At 37.0% G+C, this 22,019-nt stretch overlaps 2 protein-coding genes across 3 annotated transcripts; both read left to right on the top strand.

Annotated features, from left to right (window-relative positions):
* Positions 1 to 374: 374 nt before the first annotated feature.
* On the top strand, positions 375 to 5,305 carry lhx8a (LIM homeobox 8a). 2 transcript variants are annotated; one of them, XM_028019832.1, is made up of 8 exons: positions 375 to 682; positions 2,116 to 2,217; positions 2,478 to 2,599; positions 3,029 to 3,249; positions 3,391 to 3,494; positions 3,913 to 4,008; positions 4,318 to 4,498; positions 4,788 to 5,305. In XM_028019832.1, the coding sequence occupies exons 1-8, from the start codon at positions 608 to 610 to the stop codon at positions 4,862 to 4,864; spliced, it is 978 nt and encodes a 325-aa protein (XP_027875633.1). In that variant the 5' UTR covers positions 375 to 607; the 3' UTR covers positions 4,865 to 5,305. The 2 variants fall into 2 exon arrangements, with proteins under 2 accessions (XP_027875633.1, XP_027875632.1); XM_028019831.1 differs by having other exon boundaries at positions 381 to 682; positions 2,116 to 2,274.
* Positions 5,306 to 7,483: 2,178 nt separating this feature from the next.
* Positions 7,484 to 20,554, top strand: klhl20 (kelch-like family member 20). Its single transcript, XM_028021285.1, has 14 exons — positions 7,484 to 7,607; positions 9,711 to 9,765; positions 12,710 to 12,967; positions 13,097 to 13,205; positions 13,456 to 13,662; positions 14,612 to 14,770; positions 15,027 to 15,121; positions 15,527 to 15,642; positions 15,792 to 15,975; positions 16,097 to 16,240; positions 16,474 to 16,607; positions 16,782 to 16,990; positions 17,084 to 17,190; positions 17,981 to 20,554. Exons 2-14 carry the CDS (start codon positions 9,743 to 9,745, stop codon positions 18,063 to 18,065), a joined length of 1,830 nt encoding a protein of 609 aa, XP_027877086.1. The 5' UTR covers positions 7,484 to 7,607; positions 9,711 to 9,742; the 3' UTR covers positions 18,066 to 20,554.
* The last annotated feature ends 1,465 nt before the right edge of the window (positions 20,555 to 22,019 follow it).

Here is a 22,019-nt window from a genome sequence, read left to right as displayed (position 1 = left end):
TAGGTGTTTATGTGTGACTTCACATTCACATAAAGGACATATAAGTTAAAATACTAAGACATGTAAACAGATATACAAAATCTCCGGGATCGAAGAGTGCACTCAAATAGGGTTAGAGATGACAGAACGTCTTAAATGTTCAATCTGACCAGGTGAACACACCTGGCCATAATAGAAAAGAAGAAGAAGAAGTGAACACACCTTCCTGCTATTGGCTGCACGTGCGTGCTCGAGCATAATCAGTGATAATCAGACTCAGGTGTGCGTGAACCAGTTCATTGAACGCCAGTTCTCATTTTTAAAGAGAGATTTGGTTAAAATAAAATTTAATAATAATAATAGGAATGAAAAAACAACAGAAATAAGTTAGTACCGTTTGTATGGTCAATGTCTCAACCAAAACAATGGCCTTTACGTATTGTTAATAAACGACAGCAATAAGCACTTTCACGTTTTTTTTTTTGTTTTTGTTTTTTTTTTTTCGTTTTCCACTATGGGTCGTTATTAATTAATGTAAGCGACCAGGTCACAGAGGAAACATTAGGAGGACGTCAGCTTACATGTTCATTTAGGGTGGTACGTCCTCTGGACTTGTGGCACACACACCATGTCGGAGGGAGACACATTCACAGAGGAGGATATTTTCTCTCAGCTGCACCAGGAAAACGCCTTTTACGACACAGTAGGTGTTTTCAATATCAAATTAACAGCACAACAATTCTCCCTATATATTTGGTGAGAGAGACCGAGAGGGGAATTAAAGACGGACTGTGTGGCTCGCATGCCAGTGCTCCGGAAAAATCACACAAAGTTGCAGATATTTAAGTTAGTTTTTTTTTTTTTTTTTTTTTGCTTTACTTTTATAGATAATTAGGCTAACAATATACTTGATAAACAGCATTGCTTCTTAACTTTTTCTGACTTCTGTTTTAATTTAATTGTACTCCAAGAACTTGTACTATAAAACTATTAAGCTTGTTTTAAAAATGAAAACGTATGTAAATGAAGCGATAAGGCTACTTTATATACATTTCAGTATTACTCTCTCTCATATACACTTCATCAAGCTTTTTAAGCAGAGTATTTTGGGAGTATGGTGTTTAAAATGCTACAGGAAAAAAAATCGTAGTTGCAATTGATATATTGGGTTAGTATTTAAAATTGTGCAAAAAGTCAAAAGTAAGACAACATAAGTAGAAATTAATCAGTCAATTAAAAAGGGTAAATTACAGTCCTGGGGAGGAAAAAAAGAGTTCAAAATGCCATAAGCACGTTTACATTTAGTAAATTTTTGGAGACTTCTTCATTGCTTTTTATTTCATTTTAAAAATAACACAGCAGAAACAGGGTTAGTTGAAAAGTCTTAATTATTCAAGTTATCAAAAGAACTGCTGTTTTAAACTTTCCATCTTTGGATTATTTGTTTAGGCTAATGAAAATCATGTAATGCTTTCATTTTATTTGGATAGAAATAAAAATTTTTTGGGTGGAAGCTATGAAAATCTAACAGCTACAGGAGGTAAGTTAGTTACAACCAATTTTTTAAATAAACTGACTCAATAAAATTGCTTGAATATAGACATTAAAAAAAGATTTTGTTCAGTAATTAAATTGATTTGGGTTCTAACTATTCACTTATATGATGACTTCAACAACTGAATCGTTCAGCTAGTCAGGTTGAAGCATACAATATGTGCCCACTTTGCTAAAGAGAATGATGGCATATTTTTGAAAATTTCTCAATTCTGAATTGTCTTAATATATTTTGTAAGCCTTTAAAGTCATACAGATACATATTTTCACACAATTCCTTTTTTTGTGTTTTCCTTTGTCAGTGTGGGGTTTGTGTAGATTGCTTTAGTTTCTGCCTCCTAATGTCTGTTTGTTATGGTTCCAATTCTGGAGATAAAATTGTTCTTGATTTCATCAGAGAAATTTTTCTTAAGCTGTGCTTCTTCAGGAGTGCAAGAAATGTAAACTATCAGAACACTCATCAAATAAAATAAACTACTTTCTTCAGTTTTTTCAGTGGCTACCACCCCATAAAGAAGTTAGTACTCTGTATCATAATTGTGTAGTCAAAGTTTACAATCTGTGATTACTTGTCACCAACAGGGTTCTTCTGGGGCTGATGATATTTTTGAAGAAGACTCCTACTCTCCTTCCTCTCTCTCATCTTCCTCCTTGCCATCTGTCCCTCCATCTACATCCCACCAGGTGAAGATCGCTTGCGCCTCCTGTGGGCAAGAAATTGTGGACAGATACCTTCTCAAGGTCCGAATCATTCCTTCACTGTCATCATTGCTGATACTGACATCTCTGGTATCCTAGAAAAAATCAGTAGTGAATTATTTTTGCTAAACAAACAAATCCAACCTTTGTATGTCCAACCGAATGTATTTTCTTTCCTGTCGGATGTAGTGTGTGGCTTCTGTTGATTTCAAATGTCATTCATTCCCTCCTCTCCCGTCATTCAGGTGAACGACTTGTGCTGGCACATGACATGTCTCGCATGCAGTGTATGTAAAACGTCACTGGGGCGACACGTGAGCTGTTATGTGAAAGACAAGCAGGTTTTCTGCAAACTTGACTACTTCAGGTGTGTTGGTCCTAGCAGTCTTTGTTTTCAGAATTTCATTGAACAATATTGTTTGAGTAGCAAAACAAAGAGATGTTTAAACTAGTCACAAATATGTGTTTGGTGCATTTAAATAATCAGCAGACAGGATTTGTGTTCCTATAAATTTTAAATTGCATGTTGAAAACTAAAGTGACTAAAATATCAAGGCCTAATGTTTGTATTTTTAATGTTTTTGTCCAATGAAAAACAAGTTTGCAGTAATCATAGCAAACAGTGCTGAAATTTTTGTTGTTTTTAACCTAGCTGCTAAAATATTAATAAGTCCCTGTGTTTCCTTGATTAACAGTCTAGAAGGAAAGCCTAAAAGTGAAATATATCTTATGTGTACATTTTAACATGGCTAAATATTTCAACCATTTGCCTCGCTTCTTATTTTCTTTCATTTAGGAGGTATGGCACTCGTTGTGCACGTTGTGGCCGGAACATCCATTCTACTGACTGGGTGCGTCGTGCAAGAGGAAGCACCTTCCACTTGGCGTGTTTCTCCTGCTCCTCATGTAAGCGGCAGCTCTCTACTGGAGAGGAATGTGGACTGGTGGAGAACAGGGTCTTCTGTCGAAGTCACTATGACATAATGATGGAGAATCTCAAACGTGCTAAGGAGAATGGTGAGCATACAAATGGGATTAGGCTTGAGAAGTAAGTTAAGAGAAACAGTTTATTCTCTTAAATACTATATATATATATATATATATATTTTTTTTTTTTTTCCCTTCAATTGATCTATTTTGCTGTGTCTTCCTCTAAAGAGCAACCAAAATTGGACGATGACCTGGCCAACCAAGATGATCCAAGTGCAATTCCCCGACCAGCAAAGAGGGCCAGGACCAGCTTCACTGCTGACCAGTTACAGGTACTTTGACCTGGAAGTTGTGGTTCCCTAAACCATTTTCTCATGCATAGAGAAAAACTAAGAATTGTTGCGATTCATCCATTAAAAATGTTACTTCAATTAAGACATTTTGAAATTTTTTTTTCTTTTTGTTTTTCTTTTTTTAATTATCCCAAATATTTTTACTGGGAGCGGCAACAAGTCCACACAAAATGTGGAGATTTGAATTATTGCATCAGATTTTATCAGAGCATTTCTTTCTTGGTGATACTGAATGCAAACAGAAGTCTCTCATGGTATTATAAATCACAAGCCCCAGAGATCTGTCTAGCTTGTCCTTTAATGTATCTGCAGATCATTTTGGAAATAGATTAACTGTATATATTCAATAAAGTCTGATAAGTGTTTACTAAAACCTTCTCTGTCACTCTATCTGTAGGTGATGCAAACCCAGTTTGCTAAAGATAATAACCCAGATGCTCAGACTCTGCAGAAGCTGGCAGAGAGGACAGGTCTTAGCCGCAGAGTAATTCAGGTAATTTTATTCAACATATTCAAAATGACCATTCTGGCCTTTGTGATGTTGGATATATTTGCAAAAATATAGTGTTCAAAATATGTTGACCTTTGAAATGAAGTAGGTATTATATGTGTTTTAGTTCTTAGGCTCTGTAGCCTTACATGTTTTGTGCATTAAAAATGTAAGTTTCCCTGTTTTACTGAATTACAACAAAATAAAGTTACAGGATACAAACATGCATGTCTGTAAGAAAAGTATCATAACACCAAACAAAAACAAACTACATGTCTTGCCCTGTAATAAACTTTATTTTCCCGGCTTCAGGTTTGGTTTCAGAATTGTCGAGCTCGTCAAAAGAAACACATTGGCCCAATTCAGCCCTCTTCAGCCATGATGACATCACTTGGTCCTACTCAGCTTACTCCACCTTCGATGGAGGATCTACAATATACAACCTATCTTTCTCCTGACACACCACTTCTTACTACTCTGACTTATATGGAAGGTAATGAAGCTATGCAAACCCTCAACACTGTTCTAAACTCCTACTGCTAAAAACAGCCAACAGATCTATCTGTTTTAACCGGATGTCATAAGATGGTCTTCCTCTTCCTGGATTTGGCTAATATTTATTGATTTGAAATAAACAGTATTGTTTCTTGACACCCACATCTGGCAAATTAAAAGCCAATCACAATTAAATGACACTTTTGCTTACTAAATCTTAAGTTGACACCAGTTAAATCTGCTTTCTTTGACTTATTTTTGTTTTCTTTTTTTCCTCACTTTTCCAGTTCAAACTCCGGACCAACTTTTGCTTCAGCCGCTCATGTCAAATTCACTGACACAGCTCCCAATCAGCCACTCCTGAATACCATTACATAGAAAATGAGTCTGAGGTTGAAGAGATACTCTAGTGGAAATCAGTTATTTGTTTATAAATGTCTTTACAGATGTGTAAGGGGTGAATGGGTAACTACCGTATAAGATAAGAGCACTAAACTGCCAATATCACTTGGTCACTGTAGAAAGAAAGAATAAACTGGTAAAGTCAATGAATTAATTTAACTTATTCATGGAGTCACATGAGAAGTTGTTAAAATATTAATGTTTTCAAGATGAAACTTCTGTTTATATGTATGTTATGAATTTTTGTGTATTTAATTTATCAAAATATATGAAATCTGGCACTTTGTTATTGAATATAAAATTACTTTAGTTTTGTATGCATTTGCTTTTGCTAAGAATGTAAAGAGAATGTCAGCAGTTACAATGTGGAAATTAAATGGTTTGATTTTTCTTCGTATTGAAACTGTGTCAGCAGTTATTGGACTATCGCACTACAAACTGAAACCACTGGAGAATGTACAGGAGGAGAAAATTACATTTCTGTTTTTCTTTTTAAAACTGTAGATCTGCACAATGCAGGAGCAATTAATGGAACAATAAATTTAGGCTCCGTTTATTTGGCAAAGATTGTTTCAGTGTGCTATAACTGTTGGCTAATGTATTCCAAGTGTCAAATATTTGCATTATATATATTAATGTAATGTTCAGATAGTTGAACAGGCTCTTTGGCTGTAGATTCTTGCAACAGACACAAATGACGTCACTTAAAAGGATAAATGTCACAGAGAAATGGACGCATGGATGCGGAAGAAAAGAAAATCGTCACAAATTATTACGTCTTTTCATCACATTACTTAGTATTGTTATTGAATTTCTAATTTTGCGCAGCCCTGTCTGATAGTCTATGCATCCAGATTTAAAGTTCCTAAAATGTTAAAGTGTGCAAATTGAAGAACAAAAGCTGAATGGCTAAAAAAACATTTCCATGTGAAAAAGCTTTTTTTAGCAGGTGACATGTATTCAAGCCATCACAAATCATACAGGGAATTTAATGACATTTACACTGGATCAGAGATACTGGGATACAATTTTTGTTGTTTTGTTTTTTTTAATCAAATCAGTTGTTTTTATAAATTAAATTCCCCTAAGAATGCAGTTGTGAAAATAATGTATTTGCACTAAAAGTCACAAATTGGCTCTGTTGCTAAATAATAAAGTAAATACTAATTTATTAAAGATTAATTTGGATTCAGAAATATTTACCAAATATTCATACATGTTATACTTAGTTGAATCAAGTCATAAAAATTGTGGTTAAGATATCAAGTGTTAGTCTGATAAAAATGACTCAATATACAGCAAATCTTACAAGCATGTAGTATTCTGTAAGACCAAAACAAACCACTTATGTCAACACCGGGAAAAACTACTGAAAAATGTAAAATCAGATCTTTCACTGTGATTGAACTTGAAAGGCAGATAGAATGATCAAAACTTTATAGTAATAAGTGGGTGGACATAACATCCATTTCACTACATATCTCATTGCATGGACAAAAATGTTTTTACAATGCTAAAGAAAAGCACTAAATGTTCATGTAAACAGAATTCATGCTGTTTTCTTAAAGATGGTCTCAAACATGCAAATGTGGGCATAAAATAACCTTGACTTTTTAAATCTTTGCATATTAAAAGTGTCTAACCTATTTAGTTGATTACATCCAATGCATCAAAAATCACATGGAACTGATATGATTTTATATGACAGAATAAATAAGTAAAATAAAATGTAATAAATCAATTTGTATATTTTCCATGACATTTTATGGACCACCACAAATTAGAAATACAGAACAGGTAAAGATACAGAAAGAAAAAAAAAAAAAAATTAAAAAAATTGAGACCGTGGAGGTTCAGGACAAATCTTGATGTGGCAGTTTTTCATAGTAGATGAACAGATCTTTGAAACTTTGAAAACTTTTAGTAACCATATACAAGCCATATACACTTCACATTTTTGTATCACTTTGTATTGGTCAATAAAATTCCAACAAAATACAGTAAGACTGCAACAGTAAATAAAGTACAGATTTGACCGATGTTTTAGCAACACTATTTTATTTCTGAAGGTGGATAACGAAAAACTGAAAAGGAGCCCGCTGTCATACATGTAGGTAAAAAAGAATAAGGAAGACAAAAAGATTTGGAAAAACAAATTATTTTTTATTTTAATTGTAATGTAACACAAACCTTTCTTTTTCGTCTGTGAGACTTATTTGTGTAACTCCAAATCTCTTCCTTCTCTATGATTTAAAAAAATAGACACAGGGAGAGTCTGTTGTCTTAGGTTCTTGAGAGAAAAATAAAAATTATAACACTACGTAAAGAAATCTCATGGAAATCAGCGCGCTCTGGTGGATGGTGAGAGTAAAACATTAATCTGAGTACTGAAGTTTCTATCTTAAAAGAAATGTTCACATTTTAGACAAAAAAAATGCTTTATGACCACATTTTATTGTAAAATATATATACCTCATTCCTCCATATTCCTTCGTGTATGTTTCACTGATACTGTTTTCTGATGCTTGGAAAAGATTACGTAATCTCGCAGTTTTATTTTGAAAACATACCCGGAAGCGGGGTTTTATCATTTGACATGCGCAGTTCACAAGGAGGAAAAGCTTCAGCGGGTACCAGCAGTTGGGAACTGTAAACACTATCTTCCGAGGCTACTTCTCTCTCAGCCATTGGGATGGAAATATAAGGTAAACCTTCTCTTAAAAATACTCACCTCTGATTTTATTTTTTTCCTTACATCGTGTATACATCGGCTTATACAAACCTGGGCTCACAGTTTATCCAGTGAGGTTTTGTCCTAATCTATAGCTAAGGCGTAAACGGCCACATATGCATGAACTTGTAAGCTAACTCATAAAGGTCTGCTTCAAATAGCAATCAAATCATGTCGCTGTAATAAGTGGCCTCCTGTACAGTGACGACATGAAGTGCTTTTTATAACGCTAGCTCCTAATTTTAGCCTCCCAAACACTGGGAAGTTGATCAACGTCCGTCAGCAAGTGTTGCTTCGTTTATTCTAGTTTTCTAAGAGAAACATTGGCGTTAGATAGTTACCCAAACCATATTTATTCAGTAACATTTTGTGCAGTCTAAAAATGACCGATATTTCATGAATAGCTTTTTGTTGTGCGCATTTTAGATAAACTAGTAGTTAGCCTGTGTTAGCTTAGCTACGTTTGTCGGTAAAAAAAAAAAAAAAAGTGCATCTCGTATTACTGGGCGTTTTTTATGTAGATGGGTTTTTTTCTATCTTATTTCTAAGGGGGCTTGTTCCGTAAAATTACTGCAATGAGGTAATAGATGCGCTAAATCCGACTGACTTGTTTCCCTTTGTGGTCCTAAACATACAAAGCAAACAGAGAGCAATAAAAACTGCTATACATAAATGAAGAGTTTATGAACTGTTATTTCATAAACGTACACAATGCAAATACTGCTTACATTCAGATATAATTCATTTTTATAAATGTCCCCTAAAGTACCTTGATACATTATAACAGAATTTTAAACTATGACTAATTGATACTAGGGGCATTTTGTAAGTGATTTTAAAACACAAAGAAATGGATGAAATGACAAGATTAATGTCTATGTTGTTGTCTGTGTTGACATTTTAACAATTTATTCTTCCCCTTGTTTTAGCATGATAAACAAATGTTGTAGTGGCAAGAGTAAAGTTTACCAGAGTTTTGTTTACCATTTAAAATTATTCTCACTATTTTCTTTTACCATAAAGAGATAGAATGTTGTTCTTCAGAGATGTCTTCAGCCCGATCATTGCCTTCCTGCAATTTCTCATCTCTTTTAAGCGCTCTGTACGAAGCAAAGCATAAAACAAGGGGCTGGTTTTTACGAGGCTACGATGCCTTAGTTGTGGTTGAAAAAAGAAAATTTTCTGTAATATTCAGAAATTCACAAATCTCCTGCTGTTCTTGGTGCCATACTTTGAAATACTTTGAGCTATAGACAACATCCTTAATATACACTCATCCAAATTAGGTCTTTCATTTGTCAGTCTGCTGTAACTTTAAATTTGCACGCCACTTTTAAGATGATTACGGCAGTGCCTTATGGTAGTTTATGAACAAAACATTATATTGTGGCTAAATATTAACGCTTCAAACTTCCTTGTTATTGGTTTAACGTTGCAGTTAATAAATGTTGCAAAGGTTTTTGGGGCTTTATATTTCAATGAAGACCAGATCTGACTGGACTTTGTGTGTCTGCTGCTGATGTTGTCTAGAACTACACTGCTCAAAAAAATAAAGGGAACACTCAAATAACACATCCTAGATCTGAATGAAAGAAATATTCTCATTGAATACTTTGTTCTGTACAAAGTTCCATTTGCACAACAGCAGGTGAAATTGATTGTCAATCAGTGTTGCTTCCTAAGTGGACAGTTTGATTTCACAGAAGTTTGATTTACTTGGAGTTATATTGTGTTGTTTAAGTGTTCCCTTTATTTTTTTGAGCAGTGTATATTGTTTTGATGCAACAACAGAATTGTAAAGAAGGATTTTAATGCTGAACATGACATGTCATAACGACAAAATGTGCTCAACAGATGACGAGCGCAGTGAGGAAGGTTTTTTTTTAATGGAGATGAATTTGATAGCATTACGTTACAAAGGCCTGCTCTTAAGGGTTGTAAAAAAAAAAAAGAATTGAAAAGATGGCATGCGTTTCCAAGAGAAAATGTAAATCCAGAAACTATTTGCATTTACGTTTTAGAAAAATGTTGAGCCTTGATGAACAATAGATTGTGATTTATTCTGCTGTCTTTACAGGGCGACGTGAATCAGATATTGTTCTTCAGTGCATGGACACAAAGCCAATGCGCAGGTAGGTGTAAATATACATAATTATTTTTCTGTTGCCTCTGGACTCTAGAGCCCTGTCTGAAGACCACTTAACTGCATTAATGCAGTTTGAGAATTAAGATTTAAATCATTGTTACTATCTCCAACATAGTTCTGACAATTCTAAACAGCTTCTAGGTACTTATTCAGACATATTAGCCATAATTGATTTATGGGGGAAAATTTAATGGCTTAACACTCTGGAGTGAAACTAAAAAGATTTTTGTCTCCATATTGCATTATTGTGATAATAGTGTATGCAATACATATAAAGTGAAGAACTTCCATAAATATTTGCTAAATATTGAAGCATTCAGGCTCTCAATGCCTGGTAAATAGTCAGTGACACAAGTGGTTTAATACACATCATTAACAAACTACAACTAAGTTGTTTCAATGCAAAACAGCAGACGTCAGCCTATTTTGTTCCAGTAGCTGGACAGACGACTCATCTATCTGAAAGGCTCATTTATTGAGATCTGCTTGCTAGCAGGAAGACAGTAAAACCTTTTTAATTCCTCGTGTATTGCAAGTCGTATCGTCGCTATCCCAACAATCACCAACGTTATCTCACATTTAATTTTTTCCTAATATCGTTCAGCCTTATTCACTTGGTTGAGGGTTGAAGTAGAACAGGAATGTGGTTACACACGCCCATGTGCTATGAATAAACTTTTGCCATCACCATGACTGAAAAAAGAACTTGTTGGATTACCACGTGCGCATGAGGTTTAAGAGGCAACAAAGGTTAATTGGCCAAAGAGAGTGGAATACCACTATATATTTAATATCGGTCAATAATGTTTTAAAGTTATAGATGTATTTCTGGAGGTCTGTTTTATTTGGGATGATTAGGACTGAGTGTAGATACAGTCCCTTGCAAAGTTGTTTCCATCTCTGCAGCTTTTTTTTTTTATAACATCTTGTCACTTCACATTCGCTAGCTTCAATATACTGAGTCTTATTTGATAGACCAACACAAAGTACAAATGTCGAATTGTAAAGGTGATCATAATATTGAAGTAGAAATAAAACTACTTAACAGTCACCGTAACATATTATATTACATTCACTGGTGTGTAATTTGAACTCAGTGAACTCAGAGAACACAGCTGCTCTCTGAAGGCCCCAGAAAAATTGAGAGAGATTGCTGGTAAAGACGAATGAGCACGTCTGACAGGTCAGGGATAAACTTATAAAGAAGAGTAAAGCAGGATTAAGCTCCAGGAAAAAAAAAAGGTTTAAACATCTGACAGAGCAGTGGTCAATCCATCACTTGGAATTGGAAAGAGTTGTAAGACCAAAGTCTAAACCTTGCTGTCCAACTAAACTGACGAGCCAGGAAAAAAAAAAAGAACATTTATCAGAGAAGCAACCAAGTGAACAACTAATGGTGAATAAAAATTTGTCTCTGCCCTGCGACAGACTGGCGACCTGTCCAGGGTGAAATTTGTCTAACATTTTTATTCAAGTCAGCTGACAGTTGCTTATATTTTTAAAATCTCATCTACTTTGTGTTAGTCTGTCATAAAATACATTGACGTTTCTGGGTATGACATGACTCGGTAAAAAACAAATCATGGAGTATACTATTGCAACAATGTAAGGAGTTGTTTTAACAGCAACACTAAGTGCTCTAAGCATAAGTGCAGCCTGTAAACGACAACTTATGTCTGCAATGTGTTTTGGTAAATATTGCCCCCTTCACACAGCACAATTTAACTTGCAATTCAGAATTGCCCCTCCTTTACTGAATTTGTCCCATCCAACGTCGGATGGTAAACTTTCTAATCACATTCGTTCTGAATCAATATTTACCTGCCCGTGGCTCAACAGAATTGGTTTGCACAGATATGTAAAGCAAAGTGAGATCCGACCGCAGTGACATCTGTTGAAATGGATGTTTAAATGTCAGGGACCTTTGACTGGCACTGCGAACATAATCTGAAGTGAAACCCGGCATCAAAGTGACTGTGTGTTCTCGGAGCTAAAGAGATCTGGGGGACACACGGAGGTAAGCGACTGGTGTGGATACGTTTACACTGACTGCTACATGTATAGGTCAGCGACTTCACTATATTTGGTTCAGCTGACTTAGAATTTGCCCAGGTCTGTGCAGTGGCAGTAGAGACAGCATAGAATGGACACATCTATTCGGAGGGGGGGAACTTTTAGGAGCATGGAGGTATAAAATATCCAACTGGATTCGATACACAGTTAAAACAAAGTGAGGTGAGCTGTAGAGGACTTCAGTCATTAGAGTTTTCTCCATTAAGTTGTGCTTATTAATGCTGTGTCATTCCAAACCTGATGGCCTGCATTTCCTGTGCAAAGTGCCAAGCTGAAGTTTAATTTCAGCTCTTTCATTTTCATCTGCCCAAACCGTCACTGAATGAAGCTTTGCTTTTTTTTATACTTCAAGCTTCTAATTTGTGTAAATTTATTTCAGATTAACAGAAGAACATCTGACTTTATATGATGAAATTTCAGAATTTGGAGAGAGCTGTAATACATCTGGAAAACAGGCTACAAAATTTTGAATTATTGAGTAACGGCTGTAAAATATTACTTAATTTTGTAGAAATAGGTTATGTGATTTATGGTGTACTTATTATTTTTTAAAATTAAAGATCATGCATAATCAGACAAAACATCTTAATAAAAACTCAAATTGTTCCAAGAAGAAAAAAAATCCATTACATTTATAATTATGTGTAATCTTTTTTTTTTTTTGCTAAATTGCCTCACGGTAGACAGAATTAACCAGACTGCTTGTGCAATTCCTGATCTGCCAGGTTAGACAAAAGAACAAAACTTGTCCTTCTGTTGCAAAATAAAATCGATTAATTAGGATGCCAAGTTGTAATTCTGCTTTTCTTCTTTCTCCTTTCAAATTTGTTCCTTTTTTTAAAATTTTTAAATCAAAGGGCCACCAGCGCACGTCAGGACGCCACTGGAATGGACATCACCAGCCGCTGTACCCTGGGGGACCCCAACAAGCTGCCTGAAGGGGTCCCCCAGCCAGCACGCATGCCTTACATATCGGACAAACACCCACGGCAGACGCTGGAAGTGATCAATCTACTGAGGAAACACAGGGAGCTGTGCGACGTGGTGCTGGTGGTGGGCGCCAAGAAGATTTACGCTCATCGTGTGATCCTCTCCGCCTGCAGCCCGTACTTTAGGTATGAGAAGGCGCTCTGCGGTCCCCCCACCCCCCCGGCACGTTTTCCATTAAATTAAAGGTCAAAGATCTGGAGGTCCTGAGAATTGGCTTCAGTAGTATTGAATCTGTTTTTCGGTGGTCTCCTTAGGGCGATGTTTACTGGGGAGCTGGCAGAGAGCAGGCAGACTGAAGTGGTTATCCGTGACATTGATGAGCGAGCCATGGAGCTGCTCATTGACTTTGCCTACACCTCACAGGTAGGAAGGACGGCGCTTGTTCACGATACAAAAATACTTGCGCACACATGCTGGTGGAAGCTGAAAATCTGGAGATTTTATAGTTTATTCTTCTGAGTTTAGATAGCTTTTAAAGTGGCTTCTTTTCTTACTAGTTTGAATTAGGTTTTAAATAAAAGAGTTATGAGAGTTTATCTCCTAGAAAACCCCCGACCTATGTTGGCTTGATAGGAAAAAAATATGTAAACCTTATTCGTGTCTGGCCTTGTAGGTGACAGTGGAGGAGGGGAACGTCCAGACGCTGCTTCCTGCCGCCTGTCTTCTCCAGCTGGCTGAGATCCAGGAGGCCTGCTGCGAGTTTCTAAAGAGACAGCTGGATCCATCCAACTGTCTGGGCATCAGGGCCTTTGCCGACACCCACTCCTGTCGGGAACTGCTGCGAATTGCAGACAAGTTCACACAGCATAATTTTCAGGAGGTAAAAACAGATGCAAGAAGAGGAAAAGCGCTTTTAAATTTGCTGTTGTTGTTTGTATTGATCCTGTCCTAAGCTCTGCCAAGAAAATTACTTTTAATGGAGCCGTAGCACATTACAGTAGTGATGTAGATTTGTACATCTTCTCCACGGAGGTATCACTCCTTCTACTTAAAGAGGAGGACAAGTTCATGGGAGCTATAGAGGACTGGATTCCACTTAGGAGAAAATACTTTTTTTAAACTATCTGCTGAACATCCACAATACAAATGTACAGAAATAGCATTCAGTGTCTTTTTTTTTTTTTTTTTTAATACACCATCATTATTTCTGCTGTTTCAAGCAGATGTAGAATAGATCTGGTCAAATAGCTCCTCAACCAGTTTTCTTAATGTTTTTTTTTATTATTATTATTATTGTTGTGAATCTCTGCAAAAATCATAAGGTAGGGAAGCAGCAGAAGAGAATATGTCTCTGACTTTGCTAGAGTCTACAGTGAAATATGTTGAATGTTTAATTCAGAAACTGTTACTTTGACTTTTCTACTCCAATAATTACAATGACAGACTTGTTGTGAGACTAATTCTGTTGATGAATGAATGAATTGAATATAGGTGTCTGTTTTCCATTTCAATTAGTCAACAAAAAAAAGAACATTTATAGAAACTAGTGGTTTGCCTCCGGTGTGGTGCTCTCACGTGTCCTGGTAATTTAATAATGATGCATGATTGGTGCTGCTGTTCATTTCTTAGGTCCTTGAACCTATAAGACATTGCTGCCTTTATTGTTTGGATTTTCACACACTGTCTTTACTTCACTGTGAGAAGTATAACATGTCAAATCCTAAAATGGTAACTGAATATGTAAATTCAAGATTGAAATTATTTCAGAGCCTCACACTAATCAAAGCTGATTCACTGAGACTTGAATTCTCCTCTGCGTGTGATTGCAGGTAATGGAAAGTGAGGAGTTCATGCTGCTTCCTGCCAACCAGCTGATTGACATCATCTCCAGCGATGAGCTGAATGTGCGGAGCGAGGAGCAGGTTTTTAACGCCGTTATGACATGGGTGAAATACAGCATCCAGGAACGCAGACCCCAGCTGCCCCAGGTTTGTTGGAATATTGTTACTGCAGGAAGCCGTGCAGTTAGCGAGTGGCATTTCAGAAAGTTCTGGATCATTTAAAGCGTCTGATAGTTGGTTTTTATCCTGAGATAAATCTGGTAGTTTTGCTGCATTTCTTTTTGTTTTATTATTTCAAAAATAATGTCTGCATTTCAGTATGTTTAGGCTTCATATGTGCTTCATTATTTCCTTGTTGATATTCAGATGAGATGCATGATGCCTCCTAATGTTTTCTCTGCAGGTTCTGCAGCATGTACGTTTGCCATTATTAAGCCCTAAGTTTCTGGTTGGGACCGTTGGTTCAGACCCCCTGATCAAAAGTGATGAAGAATGCAGGTGGGTGGTTTTTTTTTGTTGTTGTTTTTTTTACTTTTATTAATATTTCTTGACAAAATATATAGCTTTTGTAACACAGATATTCAATGGTGTGAAAAAGTGTTTGCCTCCATCCTGATATCCTATTTTGTTTTGCAAGTTTGTCACACTTCAGTGTTTCAGAACAGCAAACCAATTTAAGCTTTAGTGAAAGCCACACAAGTAAACACAAAATTGAGTTTTTAATTGAAGATGGTAGGATAAAAAGAAAACCCTACATGTGTGACAAACGTGCCAAAAAAACAAACAAACTAGGAAATCAGGAAGCAGTCAAACGCTTTTCCACATCACTATACTGTACATTCCCGTTGATCTGAAGGAAAATAAAATAAACAGAGACATGATGTAATTTCTCCACTGTTTCAGAGACCTGGTTGATGAGGCCAAAAACTACCTTCTGCTTCCACAAGAACGGCCGCTGATGCAGGGCCCCAGAACCCGCCCTCGGAAACCCATTCGATGCGGAGAAGTTCTTTTTGCAGGTCAGGAACAAAAAAAAAAAAATATCCCGAAATGCAATTGTTTATCTCTCACGGTATTTGATATGTTGTTAATGTGTGAAATTATAAAATGTTAGTATTTAGGTCCTCATTGTACAAGTTTGAGTCATTCTTTTTATGCTATGCTGTAGTTGGTGGCTGGTGCAGCGGAGACGCCATTTCCAGCGTGGAGCGCTACGACCCGCAGACTAACGAGTGGCGCATGGTGGCTTCGATGAGCAAACGGCGATGTGGAGTCGGCGTCAGCGTCCTCGACGACTTGTTGTATGCGGTGGGCGGTCACGACGGCTCTTCGTATCTCAACTCTGTGGAGAGGTCGGTGCGACAACTGCTCATGCTCTCTTTACAAGCCGATCACCCGAAATACTATTGTTTAGGTTGATGAAGGAAGGGATGCAATTCTCTTTAAACCAACGCTTGATTTCCACCTGTGCAGATATGATCCTAAAACCAACCAGTGGAGCAGCGACGTTGCCCCCACCAGCACTTGCCGAACCAGCGTGGGTGTCGCTGTGCTGGGTGGATTTCTGTATGCTGTCGGAGGACAAGATGGAGTGTCTTGTCTCAACATTGTTGAAAGGTTTGCCCTTGTGCATAAATTGAGCTCAGTTTACTTTTTTTTTTTTTTTTTTACACTTTATTAAATATTTAATCTTGTAGTTGTTCTCATTTCCTGCAGGTAAACAGACATTCTTGTTTGTATAATGAGAATTGGAAGCAATAATTGAAATTGACTTTGCCTCATCTCTTATTTTACCGGAAATAATTTACTGTGTAATTGATTAACTGTATCTTAACATAACTTCCTTCTAGATATGATCCAAAGGAAAACAAGTGGACTCGTGTGGCCTCAATGAGCACCAGGCGGCTTGGTGTAGCTGTCGCTGTGCTGGGAGGATTTCTTTATGCTGTAGGAGGGTCTGATGGGACATCTCCTTTAAACACGGGTACTGTACCTCGTAAAAAGGCAATATAAACCTCTTTCAACAGCTACAACAGGAATACATTTTTATTAAAAAAAAACCTTTTCCAGACTGCTAAAAGCTACTAAGCTACAAATGTTGTTGTTTCTACCGTCTGAAACAATACCATTCTATTTCCGTCCATTTTTCTGTCATCAGTGGAGCGCTACAACCCTCAAGAAAACCGCTGGCACACGGTGTCTCCCATGGGGACGAGACGAAAGCACCTCGGATGCGCGGTCTACCAGGACATGATCTACTCTGTTGGGGGGAGGGACGACACCACAGAGCTGAGCAGCGCAGAGAGATACAACCCCAGGACCAACCAGTGGTCGCCAGTTGTTGCCATGACGTCCAGACGTAGTGGGGTCTGTATCTGTGGTTAAACCACTAAATTAATAAACACTGGATGACTTTGGGTTGTTGTTGTGTGATACAAAGCTGTAAATGTGTGTCTGTAGGTGGGCTTGGCAGTAGTGAATGGTCAGCTGATGGCGGTAGGTGGCTTCGATGGGACAACATATTTAAAAACTATAGAAGTATACGACCCGGACGCCAACACATGGAGGTAAGTCTTTTTGATTTCATCTTTAAAATGAGAAAAATGAGTAGGTTTGTCAAAAATGTATATTGGATTTCATTATGTAAATGTCTTTTTATTTGTTTTGAGTTTTAATTCAAATTTCATCTGACTGATGTTTAAGTGGAGTTCTAAATTTGCCGTCAGAGAACGGATTAAGCCTGCCAGAAACCAATTTTGATGAGTTTACATGGAAACCTTTGTAGGCAGGAGATTGTTTGGAGTATCAAACAATGACATGGATGTTTTATAAAACTGTCTATGCAGCTCACACCTACGATGATTTATCTGAATGCAGCTTCCTGCTTTGCCATCTAAAGCACATGGTGATCTAAAGTTGCAGAAGACAAAGAAAAATTTGTTGTGGCTAAACCTTATTGTGATTGTTGATGGACTGATAGGCACAAATTGGGAGATATAGCAACATCATTACAGCTCCTTGCAAAGGTATTTATGAAACTGATCCACTTCCTGATTTCTGCTGAAGAACAGCATCTACGTAGCATGACGCTGCCCCCACCTTCTATCTCTGTGGGGATGGTGTGGTTTGAGTGATGTGCAATTTTACTTTGTAGCACATAATTGTATGTGCTATTTTAATTCTATCTTGAATTAAAATGCATTAAAGCTTCTAGCATTTAAAATGTAAAAAGAAAATCAAGGTTACTTTTGCAAGAAGCTGTATTTTATTTTATTTTTTTATTCAACTGACATCATCATGTCTTCTGTGACTTGATTCCGTCAACTTGGTGTTTGTACACTCTCACCTTTTCTCCAGGTTGCACGGTGGAATGAACTACCGCCGGTTAGGCGGAGGAGTGGGTGTCATCAAAATGACTCACTGTGAATCTCACATATGGTAACGGCACCCCCCTCATGCGTCGCTCGTCTCGCATACCTTCACTTCTCATGACGTCTCGATGGATATTTAAGCAGCTCTTGTGCCTCTAAAAGAGACAAGGATAAGAGAAACGTGGGAGTGAGCATCTGGAACTCTGGTTCATCCCCAAGCGTCACTCGGAGGTCATTAAGTTCATCCTGGCTGTTTTGATTTTATTATTTCTCTGATCAACCATGCTCATTGCAAACTGCAGAGGGAGCAAAGTTTACAGAACCTCACTAAGCTTCCAGTTTGGACGGAAGCGTAAGGAGTTTTCGTCGTCCAAGCCTCACTGTTTGGGTTTGAATCGGCATGTGTGACAGATGGAGCACGCCACGCACATCACTGATTCCGGAGGGACATAATCTGATCTGCAAGTTCCAGAGGAACAAGGGTGTCAGAAAGAACTGGTTCGCTAGACGAAGTTTGTAAGAACCGTGGCAACCTAAAGTGACTTTTTTTTTTTTTTTTTTCAAATCGGCAGTCACCAGAATATTGTCTTCAAGAGACAACGGTGCACACGACTGTCAGGAGCGAATTTGTGCTTAGTCTCTTGTAGTTTTTAAACTTGCACCTCAGCTGTGGCTTCACAGCTTCTGGCATGTTTTGCGGGATTGAAACTTAATACAATAAATTGTTATAGGCCTGTACAGTTGGATGCAATAGGCAAGACGATGTAAATGGACTGTAACTGTTACCATTTCTAGAGTTAAGTTAAAACGGTGTAGTTGGTGAATGAAAAGAAACCAAGGTCATCAAATAGTGTCACTGGTTTTTTTGTTTATTTTTAGGTAATTCCATGGCTGAATCTTAAAGGCATAATAACTGTGATTTAACATGAACATTAAGTTTAAGTACCTCCCACACAACTCATCTGTCTCAGATGACAAATGTTTGAATTTACCTCGATAAGTAAGCAGCCACTTTTAAAATCAAAGTCTGAAATGAGTTTACCTTAAATTGCTGATGGTTTTTGTTCTTAAACCTAAAAAAAAAATCCCCAAAACTATTATATTTAGCAAATAAAAACAGGCAATTTCTGCTGTTGAATAATTTGCATTTGACTGAAAGAAAACTTAATGAAGGATTATATTACCTGATTCAGCAGTATGCCTCTGGTTCGCTGAATAGTTTTGTTCTGGGGAAAACAGTAGGACTTGAAGAATAAGTCTGTAGTGTCAGAATTGATTCTTCCCTTTTGGTGTGGTAATAAGGTAAAACAATTGCAACATTAAAGTTGCCAGGGGGGGGGGGATTGTAGTGCTTGGCATGAAAAATCTAACCAACATGGATAATTTTAAGAAATGACACCATTGTTTTGCCTTCTTTTGGATCATCTGGGTTACCGTAGACTCATTCAGGCACACCATTATCCATCTCCATTTAGATCCATAATGTTCCCAATTCCATTATCCGGAAACTGTATTGCATTATTTTTAAGTCTGTGCTCAACACATTTGCTCTAAATGCAGTTAAAACAAGTTTCTGTAAAAGTGATGAATAAAGTAGCACTAAAGGTTCTGATATTGGTTTACACAACCATAACATTTTATGGCACAAAACCATGGTCTGCTCCTTGTTTAGTTGTTTGTTTTTTTGCTGTTTTTTTAACTGAAGTTGCGGATAACAGTGGCGCCACCTACTGGAGAAATAGTATGTTACACTAAATCAAAAGGAGTCTCTGATCTCAGAAATACAACCAGCATAGATGAGAAAAGCGGTTTGGCTACATGTATTGCACTGTGATTGTGTTCCAGTTTTAATCTTTTTGCTTTTAAAACTTGTTTTGTAGGGAGCTGGGGGAGGCTTCTATTTCAAAGAGGAACTTAATATCATCAAAAGTTTAAATTGGAAATGAGACATTTCAGGATTTTTAGAGCTGGAATCATCTATGAGAAACTCTTGCTGGGATTCGCTCTGTTACACACAGTTCATCTGCTCTCTGTTCCGCTAAACCAGCGCACACACACACAAACACGCCCGCAACTGCAACGGATGCAGGCACGTGTAGTTATTTTTAAACACAATTTTCTGTGCGAGAAGGACCTAATCTGAATGTATGTGAAAATTCAGCGGTTTGTTGACGTGTAGAGTTGGCCTTCAAGCAGGTGTTCAGCATAAACCCCAGCCGTTTATGCTGTTGAAAGCTCACTTGAACTTTTGAATCGAAACACTTCCTGCCTCTTTGTCTTTTGGGTTGTTTTTTTTTTTTCTTGTTTTAAGCCGACATTGAAGATGGGCTCTGCAGCATGCCATACGTGTATATTTGTTGTTGTGACATATATTTCATGCTGTCAGTTGCTTAACAAAACAAAATGCTGTCTGAATAACTGTGGTCGCCTCACAAAAGAAACTGTTCTATTTAAAACTTCATAAATGTCTCTGTTTTATCCTGGGAAATCCACTTACTGTTCAGTTCTTTTCTCTACAGATTATTTACCACAGGCTAATAAACTGCTCTATTCTCACTGACTGAAATTTTTTCTCATTATCTTTTAAATTCCCTTTTCTTTTAAATTTTGTTTTCAGTAACATGAAGCTTCTTCATTTCTTATCTGGGTCTATGATTACATCTCACTTTCACCAAAATGTCATTGTGATAGATCTCAGCACAACTAATACTTGTGTACTTGAATCAAAGACTTATTATAGCTTGTGCCGGTTAAAAGATTACTCTGTTGATCATGTTTGAGAATTTAAAAGCTTACCTCTGAGAGAAAATGTTATCAGATGTATATGAGCCCAGAGTGCATCATGCCCTCTAAACTGTTGCTTTTTCCTCTGGCTTTGTTCATTTCTTTGCCATTTTTTAAAAATCATAAACCAACAAGGACATGTTTTTATGAAAACACGAAGAGTTTGAATGACAGAAAATAAATATGCATTTTCAATATTTTCCCCCAGCTAGAATATATATATATATATATATATATATATATATTGGTTAAAGAATTTATTTATTACAGATCTTTATTTTTTTTTTTTCAAACATAGTAAAGAAGTGCTGTACAAGATAGAGTAAAGAACATAAGAACATGGGCATGTAAAACCAGAGAGAGGAAAATTAGACATAAACATGCATAAGAAGATGAAGGGAAATGCTAATGCCAGTGTAAATCCTAGTCAAATGTCTGGCTAAATTGGCTGGTTTTTAAAGTAATCCAGTGATTAGACAGGGTTGACTTACAGTCGTTAACCAGCTTCGTCTCGTCACCAGAAGCACGATCATCATTGCTACACCCCCATCAGCTTGTATTTTAAATACCTTGCATTTTGTTGGTGTAGGAAGATGATGTTTGTTTTTTCTTTTGATATGCCAAAAAACATTGAGTGAGATAATCATCAGGTTCGAGTGGATCCTGCCTGAGCTTTTTACCATGTGTGCGGTCCTGATCCCACCTTCGCTTATGTGAGTTTCATTTTTCCCTCTGTGTTTTTGGGAACTGATGGGACAGCCCCATTGCTTCCCCACTGTTTGACCGTGACATCTGCCTCGCTCTTCCTGAGCATCAGCTCTGAACTGTACTATCAAGTCCTGGTATTAGAGTATTTCTTGTCTGAGTAGGAATGCATAACAGACCAAACTAGAAATGAGCAAAAATCCCAAAGTTTTATCCACTGCTGCTGCATTGATTTATAATACACAGTTGGGCTCATGATGGACAGTTTAGCAGAGAGAAGTAGATCAATATACCTGGGGCAGAGATACTGTATATTGTATTCCTTCTTATCTTCAGTGCCTTTGCTCATTTTTATACATTTTTTGTGGTTGCTAAAATAGCCTTTATTTCAATAGCTCTGGCTCCAGAATCATGTGAAGCTCCTCTTTTCCTAACTCTGCAGTGTTGGTCTAAATTAAACTGGAAAAATAAGTCCATTTAAACAAAGAGTAGATTTTAAGAGCAAGTCATTGATTTTTTTCAGGCCTGCAGTAAAT

This window comes from Xiphophorus couchianus, chromosome 6 (genome assembly GCF_001444195.1).
Source record: "Xiphophorus couchianus chromosome 6, X_couchianus-1.0, whole genome shotgun sequence".
In the NCBI taxonomy this organism is placed as follows: domain Eukaryota; kingdom Metazoa; phylum Chordata; class Actinopteri; order Cyprinodontiformes; family Poeciliidae; genus Xiphophorus; species Xiphophorus couchianus.
This window is presented reverse-complemented; position numbering and strand designations above follow the sequence as displayed.